General features: G+C 35.3%; 1 protein-coding gene across 1 annotated transcript in view; it reads right to left on the minus strand.

Annotated features, from left to right (window-relative positions):
* The window catches only part of THEMIS (thymocyte selection associated), a 203,662-nt gene extending 176,611 nt beyond the window's left edge, over nt 1-27,051 (minus strand). The window contains exon 1 of the mRNA XM_014586185.2: nt 26,794-27,051. Within this exon, the coding sequence (XP_014441671.1) occupies nt 26,794-26,884 (91 nt within the window). The 5' untranslated portion in view covers nt 26,885-27,051. The remainder of the gene's footprint in view (nt 1-26,793) is intronic.
* Nucleotides 27,052-27,351: the final 300 nt, after the last annotated feature.

Below are 27,351 nucleotides of genomic sequence, written 5' to 3' on the forward strand. Positions count from 1 at the left end.
TGAGGGCATGTCTTCAGCATATTTTTCAAGCCCCCAGGGCCAGGATTCACGTCATAGTCAGTCATGTGGGAACCTCCTCCCTTAATCACAAGGCCATTGGGCTGGCCCTTAATTTAACTGGCCCTTATTTTGAAACTTCACTAAGAGGGTTTTCAAGAAATTGTGAAAATACAAGTTATCATTTTGGTTCTTTGTGCTGATAATTATCAGAGCAAAAGGATTTGGGTAGTATGTGTACAGTAAATAAATATCCTTCCTACATAGCCACAAAATGTTTCCCTATGATGGTGGAACAAATAAATGGTTTTGCATCTCATGACACTATTACTGACCAAATAGTCTCCATATTTTATCCAAATTTTAGCCCTCAAAATGACTTAATAATTAATTTCTTTTGTGAACACCATTGCATTGGGAGTTGGTTTATTGTTTTAGGAAGGACTTGGTTTCAAATTCATTTTACCTACTTGATTATACTTATGTTCTAGACCTTCAATGTTAAACAAAGTTACTATAGACCTCTACAGAAACTTAAAACCATAAACCTTGTTCTCTATTTTCTATTTAGTGAATATAAATGTACTAATTGCTTTACTAATGTATTATAATGGGTTCACACATTACATAAAAAAGCTTTATTATTATATATTTCCCTAATTTATTAGCATTAATTAAATACTTAATTAACTATTCTGCTTATGAATTATAGTTAGAAATTGAGAATAAAGATCCATAAATTTTTATAGAAATTTTAGAGGTTATATCCATTGAACTAAATAATAAAAACTGTGCTTGTATTTGGTATGTCTTTATTTTTTACTGCCTTTTTATAACTCATTTTTTTTTTATATTTTATCAAAGTACCATCTGTTATGAACTGGAAAAAGAAAAGGAGTTGAGCCTTCACCACAGGTAGTTTGAGAAGCTCTTCTTGAAGACATTCAGTGTAAACATATACCACAGTCAGAACAGAGAACCAGTTGTAATCTCAAAATGTCCAAAAGTTAAAGGAAAATTTGAACATGCTGGGGAAAGGAAAGTTATAACCTAATACATAAAGTCTTAATCAGTGTTATTAACTCATCTATCTCAATGACACCAGCAGCCTGAGTGCACTAACTAAAAAACACAGGAATTTTAGTCAACTTGACAGTAATTGTTCTAATTGCAAATTATTGCACTAGCATTCTGAGGTCTACATTACACTCTTCCACATTGTAGGAGGCCATGCTTGAGCCTAATGGACCCTGAATGCTCAAGTCGCTGGGTCTATATGGTTAAGGTCTAAAGCCACTAACAGGTTAAATCCCAGGGATGAATTCTGTGAATTCAACAAAAAGAGCATGTCACATAGTCTCCGTATGAGAAGTGGCAAATATCTACGGCCTATTCCACCATTTGTCCTTCCCTCACTAACTATCCATATTTCCAGTCAAATCCAGATGTGGCCTAATAATCCACAAGATAAATTTCCAAGTAACTACCAATCAATTAAAGATAGCATGCCAGATAGGAATTATTCCCAGCCCTGTCCTGCACTACAGCTTATCATGCTTTCCTGTCACCTTATCTGATATTTATTAAGATTTTAATCCTTGAGTTGGGCTAATGTTCTAATGACTTAGTCAAAAGAGGCCTGGCAGAGGAATACAGATTCTCTCAATCCATCATTTATTTATTCTTGGCAGCCGTCTGAATTGAGACACAAAACACCTAACTTAAGGACAGTAGCGACTTTATACAGCCCATTGGCATTCGTAGAAGGAGTTTTTAAAAACTTTTTCTGATAGGTTTTTGCTATAGGGCATGTGCGCTCACCAGAGAGACAGAGAGAGACAGAGAGACAGAGAGTTAGAAATTATCCCCCAGAGGGATGGCGACACCACAATTCCCTCTTCTCCATTCTCTCGGGGTCTTGGACATACATGCATATGTGCCCAGCGTGAGTTCAAGTCACCAGGTCCAGGACTCAAACTGTGGTCAATTACATGGAAGTCCAGCGACATAGCCATTATACCGTCTGCTGGTCCTAGAAGGAGTTTAAATTTAATTCACTTGGCAAGCAAATTAGCCATAATTCTAATGATTCTCCATGCTAGACAAGAGGTTAAATGCTAACTTATCCTACTTATATGTTACAATGGTTGAGTCTGTATATAAGGGGACTTCACAAAGTTTATAAAAATAAATATTATGAAAAAAATATATATAGATTTCCAATTTTTTTAAACCAACATCCACTCAAATTTTAACTTCATTTTTTCATGAACTATTGGAAGTTCCCCATACACTGTCTCTACTGAGTGGTTGTGCAAATTATATAAAACCCTTTTACTGATAGAATTTCATTAATTTTAAGATAACTTGCTTTCTATGGGGCCTCTAGGTGGTGTGGTGGTTAAGGTCTCCCACATGGCCAACTGCAATTCAAGACCCAGACCTGGCAATTTGCTTTCTTGCTTTCTTTCTCTCTCTCTCTCTCTCTTTCTCTTTCTGTCCCTCCCTCCCTCTCTGGTCAAATTAAAATAAATCAATAAATCAAAAAGTTAAATAAAATAATTCTTCTTAAAAAATGATAACTTGCTTTTTTCTTCAGCAATTCTTATTGTGAAAAATCTCCCCATTTTATTAATTGTAATCTGTTCATGTATCTACTTACATTAAAACTATTTTCGAGCCCTTTGAATTCTACAGAAACAATTTTAACTCTTCTACATAGAAACCTTAAAATACTTGCAGATGACTGTCATGAGTTGTCCTATCTAACAAATAAAGCTGTCATACAATTGGAATATGTTTGCTTACAGCATAGGTGAACTATTATAAAACTGTAAAATCCATGTATAACTTTTAATGATTTTAGTCGTGCTATGTCATGATATCCCAACCTTGGCTGTCTGAGTAACAGAACTACAGGCATACATCAATGTGCCTGGCTTTCAGGGAGGGCTGGGAGTCAAACCAGGGCCCCTACCTGGCCTCAGCCTTTGAAGTAACAGCATCTACCAGTGGGCACTGCAGTGAATGGACAATGTATACCTTTTGACTCCCCAAAATTGAACCACTAAAATCCAACTGTTAACTGGAAACCTTCCCAATAATGTAAGCACAACTTTTAGATGTTTTATGTATTATCTTTTGTATCCTCAGAAAAAAGTAAGCTAGAGAAAAGAAAATGTTATTTAAAAAATCATAAGGATGTGGAACTGCATTTCCAGAACTGTACTGAATTTTCTAATATATTTATTGGAAAAAAATCCACATGTAAGAAGTGGACTCCTGCAGTCTAAACTCGTATTGTTTATGGGTCAACTATACTAAGGAAATAGAACTTATAAACTTCCTCTTAACGGATTCTCTAAGCCCTGACTGTTTTACTGGTAAATTCTGTACTATTTCTAAGGACGTATTATCACTATTTCTACATTATCTTTTCCAGAAAATAGAAGAGAGACTACTCAACAATTTAGTTTATAAGGCTATTATTACTACTATCATACCAAAATTAAACAACACAAAAAAGAAAGCTATTGGAAACATATTCTTCACTAACACAGACAAAAGTTCCTCACAAAATATTGGCAAGTAGAATCCAGCAATATATAAAAAGAATTACTCACCATGACTAAGTGTGATTAATCTGTAAACATGTACCACAGCATATTATACCAGACACAAGACTGGTACAGTATTTACAAAACAATCAATGTCTTAATAGGTCTTAACTGCTGTCTGCCAGGTTAAAGTAGGAAAAGCATGTGATCATACCTATTGATATAGAAAAAATATTTGATACAATTACATACCCATTTATAATTAATTCAAAATTTAAAAACCAAATATTGTATTGTACTGATATATGTATATATATCAATGAAATGAAATGTAGGATAGAGAAACAACCTCATAGACATAGATTCATGTGACTTTTGATAAAGTTGGAAAAGCACTTCAATGGAGGAAGGATAATCTTTTAAACCTAACAAGTAAAGTGTTGGCAAAATTGGATATAAAGAACGTAAAATAATTAAAGTAATTATCCTAGTACTAAACCTTATATTGCCTACATACATTTGTAAATGACTGAAAATGTATCATGAATTTCAATGTAAAATTAAAGATCTTTTGGGGAAATTGATAGACAATCATATAGACCTAGAGGTAGGCAGAGCTCTTAGACTCAGTAACAAAAGCATGATCCCTAAAAGGAAAACCTGAGAAACTAGACTTCCAAACTAAAACATTGCTCTGTGAAGCCAATCTGAAAAGAATGAAAAGGTACAATTAGGGTGAGAATACTGGCAAACAGAATATTAGTCTGAGTACATATATTTAGAACATGTAAATAACTCTCACATCAAACAGTAAAAAGTTCTAAGTTGAAAATGAGCAAGAGGCATGAACAGACATTTCACCAGTGATATACATTTGGCAAATGGATATATTGTTAGCCATGAGTGAAAAGTAAATTTCAACCACAACAGAATATCACTACATGCCTATAGAAATGGCTGAAATAAAGATTAGTGACAACACCAAATGCAGGTGAGAGTGCAGAGAAACTAGATTACTTGTACATTCGCTGGTGAGAACACAAAATAAAAAAGCCACTGAGCAAAGGGTTATTGCTGTTTTCTTTTTTTCTAGAAAGATTTTTGCTGTTGGGTGTGTGAGCTCACCAGAGAGACAGAGAGAGACAAGAAGGTGAAATCACCCCCCAGGGAGGAACACTATGTCACAATCCTTCTCCTCCATTCTCCTCTCAGGATTTTGGGCATGCATGCACATGTGCCCAGCATGCGTTTTTTAAATTGCTGGGTTCGGAATTTAAACTGGGGTGGGAATTCGGCAATGTAACCATTTTGCCATCTGCTGGTCCCTACTTTGGGTATTTCTTAAAGGAAAAATAACATGTAGCTATGAGGTAACCAGCATTTTCACTCATATATATTAATCTGAGAGAAACGAAAACTAATTTTCACATAAAAGCTTGTATACAAATGTTTATATCAGCTTTATTCATAATAGCCCCAAACTGGAAGCACATCAGATGTTCTCCAACATGTGGATAGTTAAACTGTGATATCTCTCTACTGTTGAATGGAATATTACTCAGCAATAAAAAAGAACAAATTATTGATCATCCCAGATTTCTGGGATTGCCAGAGAACTATGCTACCTGGGCAGGGAGTGGGGGGAGGGAAGCCAATCCTGAAAGATTAAATACTAAATTATTATCTCTTTATATAATGATTTTGAGATGACAAAGTTATAACAATGCTGCACAGATGGAAGGCTGAAGGGGTTAAGGAGAGGGTGGAGGAAGTGGGAAGGAAGTGGGTGCAGCTCTAAAAGGGCAGCATGAGTGAAGATAAGAATGCTCTGTACTTTGTATCCGTGTCAATATCCTGGTTATGATACTGTACTGCAGTTTTGTAAAATGTGATCATTGAGGGAAATTGGGTGAAGAATACATGGGATCTCTCTGTATTGTTTACAACAACATGGAACTCTACAATGATCTCAAAGCTTAATTTAAATAAATAAATCCAAATGGGTACACGTGCAACCTTTCATATTAATGACAGACTGAAAAGGCCTAGATCAAATATAGAAGCACATGCAGATAAGGTGAAGTAGTAGAAGTCTAAGAAAAATCTATAACCCCCAAACTGCAATAAGCCATTATAAGAATTATGACAGCAAATATAGAGGTACTGGGTTTTATTGATATTGGAGAAGACATGAGCCTATTTCCACATTGGCAGTCCTAGAGGGTCCCCAAAGCAGTACTGCCCAATCGAACTTTCTGCAATGGTGGAAATATTTCCATCTAAGCTGCCCAACATTGCAGTTAATGACATCATAGGGTTCATGAGCACTTGAAAGTTCATGAGCTTTAAGGTAACTAGCGAAACTATAGAACTCAGGTTTTAAATTTACTTTTTCTTTGTGGAGAGATTTTCACTGTAGGGTGCGTGCGCTCGCCAGACAGACAGAGAGAGACATAGAGACAGAAAGCGAGAAATCACCCCCCAGGGGGGATGGTCACGCCGCAATCCCTTCTCCTCCATTCTCCTCTCGGGATCTTGGGCACGCACGCACACGCACCCGGCGTGAGTTTTAAGCCACCGGGTCCGGGACACGAACCGCGGTCAACTACATGGGAGTCCAGCGACATAGCCATTACGCTAACTGCTAGTTCCCAATTTATTTACTTTTAATTAATTAATAATTAAATAGCCTCATTAGGCTAGTGGCTACAGCACTGAATGGTATAGTTCTATTAAGAGGTAAAGGAAAACTTCAATGAGAGCTGAAGGTTTGCAATTGGTAGGCTGCTTCAGAGCTTAGGTAATTTGAGCTTCTGTGTGTCTCCTTGATTGTCCTCCATGCTAATGAAGCCAGCAACAAACAAGTCTAAGTATAATCTCTTACATATGTAGTAGTTGATATGTGATTATAGCCAAATGGGGTCAATCTGGATAGCAGGATATTAATATTGATGGAAAAGGCATTCCAGACAGTAAAAAAAAATTCACTTTTCAGATATGAACAAATTAAGATGTGTTAAAGGATTATCTGGCATCCAATGTCTTTCCAAGATGATCTGATTACAAAATAAAAAGTCAGTGATGGGAGAGAACTCAAGGAGAATGGATCTGCATAGGCAATACAGTGTTACTGTTCTAATAAAGAGTTCTTAAGAGCTGTTTAAAGAGTAGTAAGAGACACTTTGGACAATGAGATGTTTTGCAGGGTGATCAGGTCATGCAAGAAAATCTTGATAGAATGACAGCCGTGAACATCAAAATTGCCCACCAAAGACAGGTGAAAAAGAAGGTAGAACAAGGAGACCAAACTGACTTCCAGATTGAGATGCTGAGGTCCTTAAGGACTGATGAGGAACTAAGATTCATTGAAGTGAAAAACTTTGGAAAGAAGCAATGAGCTCAGCTCTTGGTACATTGTGTCTTAGAGCAGTCATGTTAAGCACATAACCCTATCTAGTTCCTTTTAAGCAACTGTTTTCAGACAGACTACCCAAAATCATCTGGGAAACATTTAAATTACACATTAAGCAGGGTGGAACCCAGGAACATGTAATATCTTCAAAGTTTCCAGAAGATTACAAAGTTCCATTAGATTTAGAAACATTGCTACGCATCACTAAATAGATAAAGAGAAGTCAAGAGACTACATATATCAACTTGGAATATCCTACAGATTTCGGAGAACTAGAAGGAAAGCAAAACAGAACTAAAGTAACTATGGCCAACCCATCCCTCTAAGAGTGAGAATAGGTCATCAGGGACATGCATGAAGATGAAAGTTTAAGATTCTTTTTTTTTTTTGGAGAGATTTTTGCTATAGGGCGCGTGCGCTTGACAGACAGACAGAGAGAGACATAGAGACAGAAAGCGAGAAATCACCCCCCAGGGAGGATGGTCACGCCACAGTCCCTTCTCTTCCATTCTCCTCTTGGGATCTTGGGCATGCACGTACATGCACCCAACATGAGTTTTAAGCCACCGGGTCCGGGACGCGAACCGTGGTCGACTATGTGGGAGTCCAGTGACATAGCCATTACACTAACTGCTGGTTCCCAAGATTCTTATAATGTAAATAATTAGCCTACTATACTTCAGCCTAGGTAGAAAGATGCATACATATGTGTTCAATAGTTTTAACCCTAGGAAAAATATGAGGGAATGTTAGTTAACATTTGAGTTATGCTAATTGGAAATATAAACCCAACATGGCTGGTTAACATGCAAAACATTAATCAGAAGTCCCCAGCCTTTTTTTTTTTTTTTTTTTTTTGCTCTCGGGCACGTGCACTCACCAGAAAGACAGAGAGACAGATAGACAGAGAGCAAGAAATCACCCATCAGGGGTATGGCCACGCCACAATCCCTTCTCCTCCACTCTCCTCTAGGGATCTTGGGCATGCACGCACATGCGCCCAGCATGAGTTTAAGCCACTGGGTCCAGGACTCGAACCACAGTTGACTACATGGGAGTCCAGCAACTTAGCCATTATGCCAACTGCTGGTCCCAGAAGTCCACAGTCTTAAAGTGAGCACCAGGGTTTTGTTAGTTAGTGAAACGTTAATGAGTGAAATGATTGGTGGTCAAAATGTGATTAGTTCCTGGGAACCAGCAGTTAGCGTAATGGCTATGTCGCTGGACTCCCACGTAGTTGACCACAGTTCGCATCCCGGACTCGGTGGCTTAAATCTCACGCTGGGCGCGTGTGCGTGTGTGCCCAAGATCCCGAGAGGAGAATGGAGGAGAAGGGATTGCGGCGTGACCATCCCCCCTGGGGGGTGATCTCTCGCTTTCTGTCTCTATGTCTCTCTCTCTGTCTGTCTGGCGAGCGCACGCGCCCTACAGTGAAAATCTCTCCAAAAAAAAAAAAATGTGATTAGTTCCTAAAATGGCATAGGTATTCTTGTTCTTGCAAATGGAGGTAACTATACAGCAGTAGGCCTAAGCTCTATAGTAGTTCAGCAGCTGGTTCAAGCAGTTTGATTATCTGACTCTAAAGGTAACCAAATCCTGATACTGGAACCTTGTTGTTTGAGTCTCCAATGAACTTTCATGCAATGAACTTTCATCCATCAGAGAGTTCCAAAAGATACCTGGAATTAGATCAAACTGACATATATATATATATATATTACACTTAGAATAGTTTTGATCTAAAATTTTCTTTCATTGTAGTTTCCGGCAAATTTTTCAGGGGAGATACCCACAGGCTTCCTTCAGAGGCTATAAGTATCCACCTTCCCCTCAAAAAAAAAGAAAAAGAAAAACCGCTAGTAATGGGAAATGAACAAACTAATGGTGGTCATTTTGCTTCAAAAGTAATTTTTTTCCAAAAAGAAAAAAGTTTGGCATGATTTGTTTTCTCGTTGCTCTTTTTAAAAAAAATTATTTCATTTTATTGGTTATTATTATTATTTTATTTTAACAGAAAGAGATAGAGATAGGTAGATAGAGAAAGAGAAAAAGTGAGAAAACAAACCTCCTGGTCCAGGACTCAAACTACGTTTGGCCATGTGGGAGTTCAGTGACTTAACCACCATACGACCTGCCTGCTCCTCTAGGTACTCTTAATGAACAGGAAGAACTTAATATTTATTAATAGGTTACTTAAATGAACAGAAGCAGCTGAACTCTGTTGAGCAGGGAATTTGTAATTTTTTTTTTAAACACAATGCATCACTGAATAATTCTGCTATGTTTTTCAAAGGGATCTCAATTAGAAAAGCAACTAGCACTAAGACTAAGTATAAAACATGTACAGTGCTACTGGTCACTGATTTGATGAATGTTGTCGATCAGTAGTTAATTTGCCTTGTCAAGTGTGTGTGTGTATGTGTGTATATGTGTGTGTGTGTGTGTGTGTGTGTGTGTGTGTGTGTGTGATTTAAATAAAGAGAAAGGAAGACAGAGAGAGTGAGAGTAAAGGCAACTGAGGTAAATATTTTTGGAGTGATCTCACCAAGTCCTGGTCCTCCTGCCCTAGCTCCCTATTAGCTAGGATTAGTGGCAAGCACAACCACATCTGGCACCTTAAGGTTGACCTGGAGAAATGCACCTGGGCCTCCCATGTGCTATCTGTGTGCCACCATGGGACACTGTAGGTAGGCCTGAACTGTGGATGTTCCTTATAAGAAAAGAACTTTTTTTTTTTTCTTTTTTTACTGTGGGGCGTATGGACTGGCTGGAAACACAAGAGACATAAAAAGTGAAAAATCACCCCCGGGGGTATGGCCATGCTGCAATACCTTCTTCATTCTCCTCTTGGGATCTTGGGCATGCACAGATACTCGCCCAGCGTGAGTTTTAAGTCACCAGGTCTGGGACTCCAACTGCGCTCGACTACATGGAAGTCCAGTGACATAACCATTATACCATCTACGGGTCCCAGAAAAGAACATTCTTAATAGAAATTTAAATTTCCATTCTTACTTTTATCTTTAGTAGATTAATATACTCATTTATGCTTTAAAGGATGTATTGCAGTAAGTTATATGGTGTTAACTTAGAAAAAAGTGTTTTTCAAAATAAAATTATTTCTATACTGAAAAGAATAAGTTCCTTAGGTAAATTATGTGAAAATTCAGGTAGTCTACTAAGAGTTAACAGAAACAAAATCACTCCAGGAGGTATTATCTTCTCCGTGCGGCATACATTACTGTAGAGCATGTTTTCGAATGTTTTTGTAATTTTTATGTCTTGTCTGACTGCAAGATGAAGTCTTGACTTCTTTGAGCGTTAGGGCCAGCATAGATCTTTCTTATTCCAATCAAAGACTGTTAGCAGAGTAGATATTCTTGGACATTTATGTATTCATGGATCCCCTAAGTATCATTGAGAAAAATAATTATTTTATTTTATTCTTCTCTTTATTAGTGATGGAGAATGGAACACTTGCATGTGTCTTGGATTGGTCTCTATCACAGAAATTCTTGAGATTTGTTTAGATGGTGTAGAATTTAGTCTTATTCTAAAAAAGAGATTTATTGAAACACAGAAAATTACTTTTTAAAAAATAGGCAAATAATGTGGGGGCAGAGTGTAGGGGGTAAGAGAAGGGATTCTAGGGCTTTTAGAGAAGGAGGATGAGTTAGCTTCTGTGGTTGGTTTTGGCTGGGTTAAGCCTGCAGAGGCCAAGGGAGGTAAGAGTATGTCTTCAGCTCACTGTGAGGTAGTGGCCTCTCCGGAGGTGGAGCTGCTGAGTGGGATCCCAAACCCAAGTATCTGACTGGTCTTCCAACATGTACCATCTGTCCTTCCTGGGCCAGTAAAATTGCTCCTTATTTTCCCAACACCAACCTAAAGGAGATGAGCCCTTTAACCTTCCCCCTGGCACCTTATTAACTCCCAGATCCAGAGCCTGCCACTGCCTGGCGCCCATGCATGCCCTGATGCCTCCACCAGGTCTAGTCTAATCACTATGGTGACAGCCACCTCATACTCTTGAATTTTCAAAGCATGCAATGCATGTATACTTGACCTGACTTTTTATTTTTGTAGGTGCTTTCTCTATTGTTAATCTCTTGATTATTTTGCTTTTCTTTGAATGAAAAACTCATTGATCAAGGGGAGGGATAGAACACATTTTACATACTTCCCTTTACCAGATAAGTTTGAGTACATAAAGGATGCTGAAAGAAAAGTTCTGTCAAAGAGTATATATAAATTAACCCCATCTCATTTTAGACTTCTGATCTAAAGTTAAAGGAGGATGGATGGGGGACTAGCAGATGGTATAATGGTTACGTTGCTGGACTCCCATGTAGTCAACTGCAGTTTGAGTCTCAGACTCAGTGGCTTAAAACTCATTCTGGGCACATGTGCTTGCATACCAAAATCCCCAAAGGAGATTGAAGGAAAAGGGACTGCAGCATGGCCATCCCCCTGGGAGATGATTCTCACTTTCTGTCTTTCTGGCGAGCACTCGCACCCAATAGAAAAATCTCAAAAGAAAAAAATACAAATAAAAAGAAGGCAGATAAACTCTGTATCTGCTCTAAAACTAGTTCAAATTTCCATTGTTGTCAAGATTGATGAAGGATCTGGGCAGGTGAAACAGTGGCTGATTTGAAAACTACAGGGATAAATACAAATGCTGTATTTGAACAGGAAAGATAGGACAACTATGCTACTAATTTTAAGTCAGAGTGGTCTCTGCTAATGAACCGTTTCTTCGACATTCGTGATTTGATTTCAGGAGTTCTGGAAAAAACTGTTTTGAATGTTTGAAGCTTTTCATGATGCGGATAGTGAAGTAAACAAAATCATTACTTTGATCTGTGGTTAGAATTCACACATCATTTTTGGGACAGGTGGTTTTTTCTTAATTTACACAAATGTTGAATCACTAAAAATAAACCTTTTTAACCTAGGGAAAACTCTTTTGTTCTAATTATTCCTTGTAAGTATTACAAAATTATCAATCTAATCTAATGACATAGACTAGTAGAAAACTGCCATAAAATACTTATTCTAATAAATGACTTATCTTTAACCACGAATGATTGTCCAGTATTGTAAAAGTAATTTGCACACATAAAGTGTTATCTTGTGTGGAAAGGTATGTTTCATTTAAATACATTTCATGTTGGGCCAGCAGGTGGTGTGATTGTTAAGGTACTGGACACCCACATGGTCAACTGAGGTTTGAGTCCTGAATGTGGCAGCTTGAAAATCACACCAGGCACAAGTGAGTGCATGCCCAAAATTCCAGGAAGAGAAGATAGGAGAAGGAATTGCAGTATACCATTGCCCATGGAGGGGTGATCTCTCCCTTTCCCTCTTTCTGTCTCTCTTTTGCAAGCACACACACCCATGTCAAAAACAAAACAAAACAAAAAACAAACAAACAAAACCCTCATATCACAACTCTTATTAAAATCTTGACTTTGAAAGGTGCAATGATTCTGAATGTTTATTGGAAAACAAATTAGATGCCATAATTAAAATGTGGAGTTCTTAAATTCAAGAGGTTAAACATCCTGTCAAAGACAGATATTTCTAAGCACACATTTTCTGATTTTCTATTATACACTAACTTGAAGTTTCTCTCCCATTTCAATGCTGCATCACTAGTCATCTAGCAGTACCTCACAAAATCTACCAACATCATGATAGACAAAAACATGAATTGCTGCTGTTAAGGCAATTGTCCTTTAGTAAATGTTGTCTGATGTCAAATAATTGATCAATAACTTGAACCTATTAAAATGAATTTAGGTAATTAACATTCCTGAGCAACAGTTCCATTTCACAACATTTGGATAACTAGCATATAGTTCAAAAATATACTTTTACTCAGTATTTTTACTCATTATTTCTTTATACTTATAAAATGAAGGGAACATATGAATAATCTATATTTATATAATCATATGAAAAATTATTTGTCAGTACTCCATTCTGTGACTTAGTCCATAGTCAAGGTTTATATTTAACAATAAAGTTAGAAATAATGGGACCAGCAGTTAGCGTAATGGCTATGTCACAGGACTCCTATGCAGTTGACCATAGTTCGAGTACTGGACTGGGTCATGTAAACTCATGCCGGGCGCGTGTGTATGAGTGCCCAAGAGCCTGAGAGGAGAATAGATGGGAAGGGATTGTGGTGTGGCCATCCCCCCTGAGGGGTGATTACTCGCTTTTTGCCTCTCTGTCTTTCTGGTGAGCACACGTGCCCTATAGCAAAAACTTCTAAAAAAAAAAAAAAGAAATATTTAAGTATGAACACTCTACAGATGTAGATAATATGCTACATTATATGGTAATGCCCACTTTTGAGTACATCTCTATATAAGTAAGCAATTTTTAAAATAAATCTGGCAGTTATTTTCCTCTGCAGTTTTTCAAAATGATACAATTGAAATTACTTTCATCTAAGTTTCTTTGCTTATTTTTAATTCACCTGTTTTAGGGCTCTTTTTTCTAAAATAAGATCTGCTTAAACAAAATTTAAGGGGAGAAAAGTATTCTCCTCTAAACACACTTACACAAATGCATTAAACTTGTAAGCTTCAAATTTATATTCTTAAACTTCAAATGTTTTTACTCTTATTTTCAAAAATGTAATTTCTAATTATACAAAAAAAGATAATTTCTTCTTGGCCTGTAGTGTATGGCCTGAAGGCATTCTAGTGGCCAGTGTCAAGTCTTATCCAGCACAAAATAAATGTTTCCAAAGTTATAAAAGCAAAGAAAATCAAACATCAGTTAAAACAATATTATCTCTTTTTCTTTTCCTTTTTTTAAACATTATCCTGTATAGGGTATATGCACTTGGATGTGACTCAAAATAAAAATTTTGCATATTATTGACTCAATACATTTCCAGAATATTTTTAACTGAAACTGGGCATTTAAGATTACCTAATTCCATCCAGTCATTTTAGTATCCAACCACACATCATTGACGCAATAGAGCAAGCATATTTATTTAATGAATCCTTGTCAATTTTTGGTTGCAGGATACCACCAGTTTTGCCTATTTTAAAAGCTTAGATAGAAAAAGTTTTGGATTTCAACATGTGTGAGTACAGATCATCTTGAATCTCAAAGGCAGTGTCATACCTATGAAACGCAACAGAATCTGGAAATATGTAGAAAATTTCCACCTTAAAAACTTTCATTTAAAATATTATTATTTTTTAAATTTGTTGCAGGGCATATATGATCACAAGAGAGACAAAGAGAGAGGAGAGAGAGAGAGAGGAAAGTGAGTAAGCAATCCACCAGGTCCAACACTTGAACCAAGGTTGCCCATGTGGGAGTCCAGCAACATAACCATCCTACCCCTCTACTTTAGAAATTTAATGCTTTTCTTTAATAAATATATATTTTTAAGGGCCAGAGGGCACATGCACCCATGAGAGAGAGTTAGAAAGAAAGAGAAGAGAGAGAAAGCAGACCCTAGTGGAGTGTGGTCATATCACAATCCCTTTAACTCCATTTCTCCATTGCATCAGAATTTGGGGCATGCATGACCATGCAGCCAGGGTGTTTTCAAATTGTCCAGGCCAGAATTCAAATTGTGGTTAGCCACATGGGATATGATTCTCTTTGCAGAGTCTTGACCACTGTACTAAAAGGTTGACCCTTGATACTCTGTTTTTATGTAGTTGAAGTTATTTTTTTAATATATAATAGGTCATATTTCATTATATTATTTGATTCTCCTCGAGTCTTTATAATCTAATATCAATGTGTCAAATATGTATTAAAATGTGAAACATGTTTTTGTTTTGTCTGAGTATTCAAAACCTATGATGGGACCAGCAGTTAGTGCAATGGCTATGTTGCTGGACTCCGGGTGTTTTCAAATTGTCCAGGCCAGAATTCAAATTGTGGTTAGCCACATGGGATATGATTCTCTTTGCAGAGTCTTGACCACTGTACTAAAAGGTTGACCCTTGATACTCTGTTTTTATGTAGTTGAAGTTATTTTTTTAATATATAATAGGTCATATTTCATTATATTATTTGATTCTCCTCGAGTCTTTATAATCTAATATCAATGTGTCAAATATGTATTAAAATGTGAAACATGTTTTTGTTTTGTCTGAGTATTCAAAACCTATGATGGGACCAGCAGTTAGTGCAATGGCTATGTTGCTGGACTCCCATGTAGTTGTCTGTGGTTCAAGTCCTGGACCCAGTGGCTTAAACTCACGCCGGGCATGTGTGCATGCATGCCCAAGATTCTGAGAGGAGAATGGAGGAGAAGGAATTGCAGCATGGCCATCCCCCCTGGGGGGTGATTTCTCGCTTTCTGCCTCTCTGTTTCTCTCTGTCTTTCTGGCAAGCGCACATGCCCTATAGCAATACCTCTCTAAAAAAATAATAAATAAATCTATGAGATATGAAAGTAGAATACAACACTATAATTTCCAAATTTGCCCTGATTTTATTATTATGTTCCTAGCTGATCAAATTAAATCATAAAAACAATTAAAATCAAGTAGCCATAAATAATTATATGGACATTAAAATAGGCTAAATTTTTGCCATATGAACTCTCATATCTCATATCAAATCTGTAAAAGACATGTTCACATAGTGTCATATTTGTTAAATTGATATTAGTAATAAGTTATTAAAAGACAAGAAAAACATTAGCTACTGTTAGTTATTTTTTATTCATGTTTACTTCAGCAAGCAAATTTGTATAGTCAAATTGCCATCAATAAATTTACATAAAATATCTTAAAGACATTGCTGGTTCTATAATGATAGCATTTACTATAGGGTTTCTCACATAAACTGCTCAGGAAGGCAGAACAAGAATAAAACTTACTCTAAGTTTTATTGTTAGAGCAGAGATAGACAACACAGCAAATAGGTGACTCTGAAAAATGGAAATAATAATAATCTCTTGAGAGACCTTCAAGTATTAAATAGCTTTATAAATATGATGAATTGTTCAATTTAATTAAGATTATATAGACTATGCTAATTGTAGTTGTTTAGCAATCCAGGCTGTTGAACATCCCATTCTGACATAGTCTTACCAGAGTGGAATATGATAAACTATGAACTGGTTCTAAGAGCATCTGCACCCAAATCATTATGTCTGCTCTCATTACATTCACCAGTGCAACTTATATGAATATGACCACAAAGACTGGCAAATGTAACCCCACACGCTCAAAGGAGAAAAACGAAATAGATGAATATCATTTTAAAAATTCTATTTGTTGGTTATAAAATATTCTTCCAAAGAATTAAAAATGACATGATAGTGCAGGTTAATTTATCTATAATCTAGATCATAATTATGCAGAACTTTAATCTGGAAGGGATTTATGATGGTAATTATGATATTTCCCAGCAGAGTCCCCAAGATGAGCTACATTTTCTACAGAATATCACAAGAGGTAAGTTAAGAGACGAAAGTATTAGAACTTTAATGCATATTGATTCACATATTAAAAAAATAAGAAAATTAAATGATACTAACTTTAACATAAAGATTTACTAACATTTAATTTTAAACTTACTACCATTTAATATTAAAAACTCATTTATTCTTACATCAGATAGTCACATGACAGGCATAGTATACAATATATGAGACAGACTGCCAATTTCAACATATGAGAGTTAAAAGAATTACCCTAATCCATTCATTAACTTTTCAATATACTTCAATATAATGGAGTTTATGTGTCAGATAAGTTAATTTAAGAATTGCAATAATCTAATTTTAACCATACTAGCTGTCACCAAGTAGGAAATAACTTTACAAGATGCCTACAAAGATACTGGAGAAATAAAGATTGCAGAGCCTATCAAGAAGGAAATGGCAGTGACACTTCTACGAGTACAATCTTGTCGTGAGCTTCATACAATTGCTATCTAACCAAACTGCCTGGATCGGGTTTATTAAGAAGATGATTTCACATCTAGATGGTGGCCACAGATAGTAATGATATACCTGCTGAGTAAATTAGATATAATACATATTGAAATTTTGTGAGATATTTTTAATAGCTGTCATTCAAAAACAAGTATTGGAATGAATTAAATTAGAAGCCTTTTAATCACTGTATTACATGGTGTTTAATCAATATTTTCAAAAGTGTTGAAGTATTCAATTATGGAAACATCTAAAATTTTAATAAAATTCAGTAATATTGCTTTTGCTAAAAATATTATAAGAATTATGTGCTATAATAAAGTTAACTTTTGTGAGAGAAAAATGGGTTTATAGTATTAATAAATGTATTACTTAAAATATTAATTTTATCTTTGCTTTGTTTTTTTAAATTTTTTTATTATTGCTGTGCTTTAGAATTAATATAAATATCAATAGAGAAATACATATTTTAAAAATACATCCTCTTTTTAAAAAATTAATGCAGTTTATGATTAAATAATGTCCTGATCAATTAGGTCATAGGTGGGGCATCCCAGCCATGAACTCCTTCTCGGACCCTAACTAGTTTTTTAATTGTCTACTAGAAATTCCCCCACTAAGATGCATAATAGATACTTGTATGTAACATGTCCGAAACAGACTACTTTTCTCATCAAACGTCATCTTCCTCTGGTTTTCCCGATTCTGTCAAAAAGACAAACATTTACCATGTGGCGGAGGTCCAAATTCTTGAACTCATCCTTTAGCCCTCTCACTCCCTCATACCCGTATGAAATCCATTGACAAGTCTGGTCACGTCTGCCTCCAAAACATGTCCTGAACTGCTTATTTCTCTTTACATAAAGCATCATCATCTCTCTTCTGGAAGACCGTGTGATCTTCTACTTGGTCTTTTTATTCTCCTTGGACACCCCCTCTTGCCTCCTCTCTCCAAAACTGCCAGTTCTCCTAAAATTCCAGTTAGGTCCTGTCAATTTCCTGCTCAAACTGGTCATTGCCATTTCTTTAAAAATCCAAACTCCTTAAAATGATCTTGCTCATCTCTTAAACCTCTTTTCATACGTAAAGCTTCCTCTCTGCTTTACGAATGCTCCAGGTATAAGGATATTTTTTTTCTTTTTCCTCAAACAAAGCTTCTTTGCATCTCTACCTGCTAGCACTACCTGTTCACTCCGGATCACTCATCTCTCAGATCTTTTCTCAGTATTCAGGTCTCCACTTCAAAATCAGTTCAGAATGGCCTTCCCTGACCATCTTATCTCACAGGTCCTGCCCATTTTCCCAGCCACACTGGGCTCCACCTGAAGTATTTCTCTGGCCTGAGATATCTGGGCCTATTCTATTTCTAGTCTCATGCTCATTGCCCCTGCCCTCAATCTCTGCTTCAGCTCTCTGCCCTCCTCCCTGTTTCTTACCCAGATGAAGCACGCTCTTAAAAAATTTGTTCTTGCCCTGTCTCTGGCAGGAATATTTTTCTTCCAAGGGGTGTGATATTCAGTTCTCACTTTATTCAAGTTCCTGCTCAAATTTTATCTCCGAGATAATCTACCAGGGTCACCCTATCTTCCACTCCCCTTTGTTTTGCCTTACTGTCTACTTAGCTCTTTTTGACAATTGCATACATTTTAAATCTTTAATTTGTTTGCCATTTGTCTCATACACTGGATTATAAGCTTCAAGAGAAGAGTTTGCTTTTCCCCCCAACTTTAATTCTAACCCTTTGAAATGATGTCTGATAAAGTTTCATTGGAAAATATGCAAGCTATCCCATGCTATTAAACATGGTTCTATGAATTTTCTTGTGTCATCATTATTTTTATATTTTGTAACTATATTTTAAAGTTAAGTTCTAGGGTTTATTCACAGATTGATGCACATTACTCTGTTGCTACCTAGAACACCTGTAGCAGTTTACACAACACTATCTGCGCCTCTCATTTCTGCACGTCTGTGCCTACACTGGATTTTGTAAAGCTTTTAATATCTATGACTTAAAAATAAATAATTTCTTACTTATACTTTTTTGGTAAATTTGAAAATCTTTTTATGCTATGATGGCATAGGGACTGCATTTTACACCTTTTGCCCCTTTTTAAATTTCATATTAATTCACTTTTGTTTATTGTCACTTAGTAATTCCTTACACACTCAGGATATGTACTATCTGCTGTAGACACTGTGAATATTTCCTTAGGTTTTAGTTTTTTCTTTATTCCACTCCTATGTGTGCTTTGATTTTTGCAAAGAGAAAGGTTTTTATTTAGTAAATTTATGAAATTAAACATTTGTAAATTAACATTTATCATTCTTGTTTATAAATTAATTCTATAAATTTACTTTTTAGAAAGTCCCTACTTTAATATTCTCTTTTGGTTTTGCATAGTGGCTTTATTGTTAATGTTTTAATTTTTACTATTTTATCTCCAAATTCATGTTGATATGTAAAAGAGTGGAGAAATTGAAATTAGGTTTTACCTTTCAATAGCAATTGATCACTTTTCCTTAAAATAAAACAACACTAAAGTAACAATAATAATAATAATGATATGATTAACTGCAAGATTACCATAGACCAAGTCATTTTGCTACATGATTTATGATAGCTCATTTAATCTTTACCTCAACCCTCAGGGTTATAATCAAGCCTATTTTTCTTAACAGAGGACAAAACAAATGTGGATGTTTTAAGTTGGCCATAAAACCATCTCTCTGAGTATATTACCCACAGTTCCATGCTTCATATCATTAGGATGATATGAAGATAGAGCTTACCTTCCCAAAGTCACAAGTGTTTGAACAATATGCTATGGAGAATAACACACTTCTTGTTATCAGTGTGGTTGTCAGTCGGTAGTATTCAATCAAACGCCCCAGTAGCTCATATCACTTGACATCAGCCTTTTTCAATTTCCCTCAACTCTCCCTTCTACCAAAATCACCTGTCATGAAGTCGATAGTACAGAATGGGAGAAATTTGGCTCCATCCTCCACTGATACAAACAGCAGAAAGAGGATGAACAATATATTTCCTTGCACTTAAAAAGACCAAAATCGTGGAAAGAAATGCCCAGAAAATGACCAATACCAAATACAAAATAAAGACTGATTAATATTATTATTTTACAAAATAGTCCCTAATGAAAAATCATCAAAAAAACGATGCTATTGGGAACCAGCAGTTAGCGCAATGGCTATGTCACTGGACTCCCATGTAGTTGACTGCGGTTCGAGCCCTGGCTTAAACTCACGCCTGGCACGTGTGCGTGTGTGCCCAAGATCCCGAGAGGAGAATGGAGGAGAAGGAATTGCGGCGTGCCCATCCCCCCTGGGGGGTGATTTCTCGCTTTCTATCTCTCTGTCTCTCTCTGTCTGGCGAGCGCATGCGCCCTCTAGCAAAAAACCTCTCCAAAAAAAAAAAAGAAAGCTCAAGTTATCTTTTTTGTCATTGTTTTTTAAATGCAGTTATTTATTTCCTTCATAAGAGAAGAAACATTCACTCTCAACAGGGACTTCACATCATAATCCTCCCCTGAGCTCTGCAGTCAGCCAAGATTACATGTGTGTCTATGGGTGCATGCATCGTGTTCAGGTAGACCAGGACGTGAACCCAGAGCCCTTCCATAAGACTCCAGAACTTTGCAGCAATATCCCTACTATCTATGCCACCATGGTCAGAACAAGTTATTATGTCATTGGGAAATCATGACACATTTTTGCATAGAAAAACATAGGAAAATATGTCATGACTTTCCCAATGACCTAATAGTTACCATAAATCTAAAACAGATAAGTCTATTGTCTTACTGTAATTATGATTATATACTAATATCTTACATTTAATATCAAATGTTTGCATTATGTCTTTAAAATGTATATATAATATAAAAGATTTTTTAGGGGTTGGCAGGTGGTGTGGTGGTTAAGGTCACTGAACTCCCACATGGCCGACCACGATTAAAATCCTGGACCTAGTGGCTTACTTTCTCGCTTTCCTTCTCTCTCTCTCACTTTCTCTTTCTCACTTTGTCCCTCTCTAGTCAAAATAAAATAAATAAATAAATAAAGTTAAATGAAATAGTTGTTTAACAAAAGAATTTTTTAATGTTCAAAATATCTTTAAAGGTAACTCATCTAAACAGACTAAATAATGCAAATCACATTATCTTGATGAAATAACATAAAGCTCAATAACTATTATGACATAATAAATCTAGAAAGTAAAGTGTAGATGGGAATTTTCTTAATTTAGAAAGGGCAAATACATAAGAGCATTACACATAATGAAGTAATGTTAATTTTTTTTTTTTTTTAATGAGTAAGAATAGAGTAAATATACACAATTGCCTCACATACAACTAGAGGTCCTGACCTGTACTACAAAAGTGAAAAAAAAGAAACAACAGTAAATAGTTATAAAAAATGTTAGAAAAGAGACATGTTGAGGCTGGGAGGTGGCATAGTGGTTAAGGCACTGGACTCCCACCTGGTCAACCGTGGTTAGACTCCCGGAACTGGCACTTTGCTTTCTTACCTTCCCTTTCTCTCTCTCTGTCTCTCTCTGGTCTAATTATAACAAATAAAATTAAATGAATAATATAATTCTAAAAAAAAGAAAAAAGACATGTTTCTCAATGTACCTAATGTTACCTATTAGGAAAAAACAATGAAATAAAATAACTTAGGATGAATAAGGTACTCATTAGTACTGCTGATTGTATTTACTTGTATTTCTTCTCTTCAGTTATCACCAATAGGAAAACAGAAGCAATAGGATATTTGTGAATACAGAATATATATGTATGATTGTATATAGTTGTGTATATACACACACAGACACACATATGTATATGTAAGTACATTTTAGGAACTTGTCTAAGATACATAAGATCTCTATAGAGACAGTTTTTAAGCTCTAATAAGTAATCTAAAGTGTGTTTTGTTATATAAGTTCAAATTATCTTGATATGAAAGTTATACAAGAAATACATTACAAGATATAAAAACTATAAACCAATAAAATGTCTCAAAAGATACAAAAATCCTTTTAAAATTTTACAAAGTAAATTCAGTGATATATAACCAAATTTGTTTTACTCCACCAACTATAGATATGTTTAAACTTCAAAAAATGAATGTAAAAGAAAAAAAATATCATAAAAGTAACAGAAAGAGTATCTGTAAAATTAAACATACACCCATGGTTTTTGAAAAAACGTTAGAAAATACAAAACTTCTTTTAGTTAAAACAAACATAGTTAATGGTGAATTACTGAAACTTTCTCTTTGTCATTGTGAATGAGAGAAGGAAGTTTCTTACCACACTGTTATTTGATAGTATACTAAAGTATTAGCCTGTGCTTTCATGAATAAAGAAAAAAGTACAAACATTGGAAAGAAGAAATAAAGTCCATCAATATTCATAAACAACACAAATGTACACATAACAAATCCAGAATGAAGATATATTCTTAAGACTCAAATACAGCAAAGAAAAGATGGTGATTTTAAAAGATACCATGTATAATGGCATGAGAAAATCAAATAATTAAAAATAAATCTAAAAAAAGTTTGAGATTGCTGTAAAAATTATGAAACATTATTGACAGAAATGAGAAGAGTCTCATATAACTAGAGAGCTATACCATAATTAAAGATCAGAAGACCTACAGTAAAATTGCACCAATTTTCTCCAAACCAATGTACTACTAATCAAAATTCCAAAACACCTAGGTGGAAATTAGTAGGATAATTTAAAAATGCATATGAGCACTGAGTCAAACTTGGAGAATAATAATAAATTGGAAGAGCTTATTCTACAGTAATACTTTTTGAATCTGGGTACATGTCAAAATCATCAGGAAGGTATATCTATATCTATATCTATATCTATATCTTTATCTATATCTATATCTATGTATCTATAGATAGATCACATCATGATAGATTACATCTATATATATAGATATATAGATTACATCACGATACTTGTAAGTTGAATTTACCCAACATAAATACACTTCACATCGGTCAAGTTGAGGATACAAAACACATTATCATCAATAGATAATAACCCATTTCTGTATCCCACAAATGTTTTGAAACACTTGGAAAATGCTTTTCTATTTTCTTCCTTAATTTCTTTCCTTACATTCTCCCTTTCTCCCACCCTCTTCCACATTGTCTCCAAAATGTATAACCAATTTCAAAGTTTCTATGTCCTGTAATCACTCTGTTTCTAACCATGAGTGCAGACAGTCAGTATATTTTAAGTGGAGACTTTTTTAAAACCTAATTGATGGTTCTACTCTTTCATAATTAAATCTTTCTCTCTTAAGGAGAGATCCAGGCATCTATATTCTAAACACATCTCAGGCATTTCTAATATAAAACTAAGTTTAAGAAACACAGTTCTGCTGCATATTAGTATCCAATATCAAGTATATGTTAGATATTGTTACAAATCTACATTAATTTAAAAAGTGTGAAATTGACATGAGGATAAGAATTTGATGAGTAGAACAGAATAGAAGTTTCAAAAAGAGAACCAAGCATGTATGATAATGGTTTATCAATAAGGTAACACAGTAAGGCAATAGGATAACGCTTGTTTAATAAATATCATTCACCAATTGGCTTATAGAAGAATCAAATAAAAGTTGGTCTCAACTTCAAACCCTATCCTAAAAAATCAGTCCCAGGTAGATTGCAGATCTGCAGGTGAGAGTAAACATCTCAGATTTTCTAGAAGCTAATAAAGAATATTTTCATGAACTTGAGATAAAAACAAACTCAGAAAATACACCAAAAGGAAAATAAATATAAGTTGACTATTCTAATACTAAACTTAAAAACTTCCACCCATCAAAAGATACCATTAAGGATATGAATTGTCAAGCTATATTCTGAAGAGAGTATATTTGCCACATAGAAAACTGACAAAGGGTCAGTATCCTAAATATTAGGTTGTCGGGAAAGTCAGGATGCATTTTCTTATGTTTTTTTTTCACTTTTTTATTTTAATTTTTTTTTATATAAATTCAGTCATATTACTTAGCTTACAAAGTGAACATTTCAGTATGTGTATGAACATTTCTCCCCAGTCCAGGTGATCAGAGTATCTTCCACCAATAACACCACACCTCCTCATCCCGTCAATGCTCTCTCTCCGTATCCCTCATCCAAATGTCCTTCCTTAGGTCCCTCTTCTCCACACACTCCACTTCTGGCACTAACCCCCATCTCTTGTGTTTGTACAATCTTAGGTCAATCAGTTTCAGTTACAGAGTGCAGACACTCAGTATATAGTAAGTGGGGACATAAAGTGTCTCTCCTTCATAACCTGGCTTGCTTCACTCAGCAGTAAATCTTCCATATTCTTCCACTTTTTCTCAAAAGCCAGGGTTTTGTTGTTTTTTATGGCTGATTAGTAATGTTTTTAATGCAAAAATGTATCCTGACTTTCCTGACAACCCAATATATACAAATATGTAATCAAGTTAATAATAAACATTTACAAAATTCAACAGGAAAGTGAATAAGTGGTTTGAACAATCTGCTCATAACAGCATTTCTGAAAGACTAGTAAGTATATGAAAAGGTGCTCAATCTCATTAGGCATCAGGGAGATGAAAACTAAAACATGCACTACCTTTATACTTCTACCTGAATGATGAAAATTAAGAAGACTAATAATGTAAAGTATCACCAAGAGTATGTTTTAATTGGAATGCTCACATAATTTGGTGAGAATGTAAACTAGAACAGCAATTTAGCAAGCTTTTTTTTTTTTACCTACCATAGATGATTATATAAATACCATCCAACATGGCAGAAAGACAGAGACAGAGAGACAGAAAGTGAGAAATCACCCCCCCCCCTCAGGGGGGATGATGGCCACACTGCAGTCCCTTCTCCTCCACTCTCCTCTCAGAATTTTGGACACTCACCCACATGCGCCCGGTGTGAGTTTAAGCCACAAGGTCTGAGACTCAAACCGTGGTCAACTACATGGGAGTCCAGCAACATAGCCATTATGCCAACTTCTGGTCCCCTGATTTTCTATTTCTTGACCAGGGTAATGGTAACATGAAAATGCATACTTTGTAATTTAAAAATAGCATAATGGTAGGAAACATGGAGAGTTCTTTTGTAAGGCAATATAAAAATATCAGTTCTTTTCAACCTAATCCATAAAATCAATAATATTCAATAAAAATGCCAGTTGGCTTTCATACAGAATCAACTGATTAAAAAAAAAAAACTTACTTGATAAGTCTATTAAAAGCTAGGTCAACTTAGAAAAAAAAGAGTGCAAACAAAGTATTGGTGTTCATACTGACTATACAATGAAAAATATTCCAAAGTCATAGTAACAAAAAAGTATAATGTTTAGCATAGTAAATTAAAAAAAAGACTAAGTGAATAAGAGAAACATTTCAGAGAAGGGTTAATAACATGTGAGCTCATACTAATGTGATTTAAAGGAAACAACATAAATTAATGAGCAAAGGATGGCCCACTTAGTAATAGTTACTTGGAAATCAGGTTAAATGTATAAAGAAAACTAAAATAGGACTTAGGTAGACCTCATAGCAGAGTGCCCTTGAAATGAACTCAAAACTAAATGTAAAATATAAAACTGTTAGTTGATATAAAATAATATAAGAAAATATCATTATAACCTAAACATGACTTACCACACAAACTCCAAAGTGCAAACCATGAGACAAAAATAAATAAAGGATTTGAGGTTGAATTAAAAACAGAGACATTTGTATGTGACAAAACATGGTCTGATTCCAAATAACCAACTTACAAATGAATTAACAAAATTTATACTAAGCTAATGTGTTTGTTAACTAGAGCTGGCATTTCTCAGTCTTTCTTTTATTTCATAACATAGTATCAAATACATTAATTTTTCTATGAACAGCAAAGACTTGTGACCGACAATTCTTTATTTCCCAGTAGTTTGTCTGGACCTGATCCAACTACTGCTTCAATTCTACCAGTCTTGGGACCAGAAATAAATATTTGCCTAGAAAAAGTCTCTGAATTGTATGTATTCAAACCCATCACACAAAGAATCTAGAGTATCTATTTGCAGTTTTAATGTTCTTTTATGTGAATTAACAGAGGAAGTTACACAAAAAGTCACTAACTTCTTATTTAATCATTTTAATTGAACTGTAACTTTTCAACATAGATTCTTAAAAAATTATCTATAATTAATAAACATTAATCCCTACACCTTTAAATTAAAAATGTCATTATTTAAGAAGTTAGGCTGCTATAGAAGAATGAGAAAAATATTGATATAAGTAACATGTAAAAGAGGTTAAGAACTTGAAAAATATTTCTTTCTAAATGCTATGCTATTGATAGTTGCTTTTGTTTTAGAACAAAAAAAAAGAACAGATTTTATTTTTAGTATTCTGGAAACATAAATAATCGTATCTTGGCCTTTTGGCTAAGATCAAATATAGAAACATAAATATAAGTAATTTTAAACTGTTATTGTTGATCACAAACAATTTCAATGAAAAAGAAATACTGAGTCATCAGAAGTCATGACGTATTTTTCTGTTTTTCGATGCATGAGACCCATTTACATTGAACTATTAAAGGCCTACAGAAAATCTCAAGAATATTCATTTGATTCCTCTTCCCCCTCCACCCCATGTCCTGTCTACTTTTTTCCTTCTCCAGCACTAGTGGATCCTGACCATTCATCAGTTAATTACTCTCTCTTTTATGATCATCTTTTGTTCAACAGAACACATGTTCTCTCTATTAAAATTTCCCTTTCCAATTACTTAGAGTATGCACTTTATTAGTACTTTCTAGTCAGCTAAGGAATTAAGAGTGCTTACCTTCAAAATAGATGCCCGATTGGATTTCTAGGACTCTAGGGAGGGTCCTGAGGTCAAGGGAGTGCACAAATTCTTCCAGCGATAATGCCATTGCTCTGGCTTCGGTCTAGTGTAGACTGTCTACAGAAACTTGTGGCTTCTGAGTGTCACTTTGCTGCAGTAGCAGTCCCTGCTCATATTCCTCCCTCAAACAGGCAGGGATGTCACACTAGAGCCAAACTGGGGTAGAGTAGCTCTGTGTGGGGAGGAGGACAGAGAGGAGGGAGGTGGTAGGGGGCAGGAGACAAAATGTGTTACATCTCTTTTTGTTCTCCTTTTTTTTTTTTTTTTTTGTGGCTTCATTTCCTTTAAACACTTAAGTAGAACAGGATGGGGGTGGGGCATATATGTCTGAACAAGCACTGCCAAAAATGTGAGAATTAATGAGCTCCTCGCTCTGTCTGTTGCTGGCCCAGGTGTGCATCTACAGCAGGGGTGAAACCATTCGAGGTCAGAGTTGTTTGAGGCTTGTCTACCAGAAAGGAACTGGAATGCAGGATGAAGGTCTCATCTTGAAGA

This window comes from Tupaia chinensis, unplaced genomic scaffold (genome assembly GCF_000334495.1).
Source record: "Tupaia chinensis unplaced genomic scaffold, TupChi_1.0 Scaffold000117_2, whole genome shotgun sequence".
NCBI classification, from domain to species: Eukaryota; Metazoa; Chordata; class Mammalia; order Scandentia; family Tupaiidae; genus Tupaia; species Tupaia belangeri.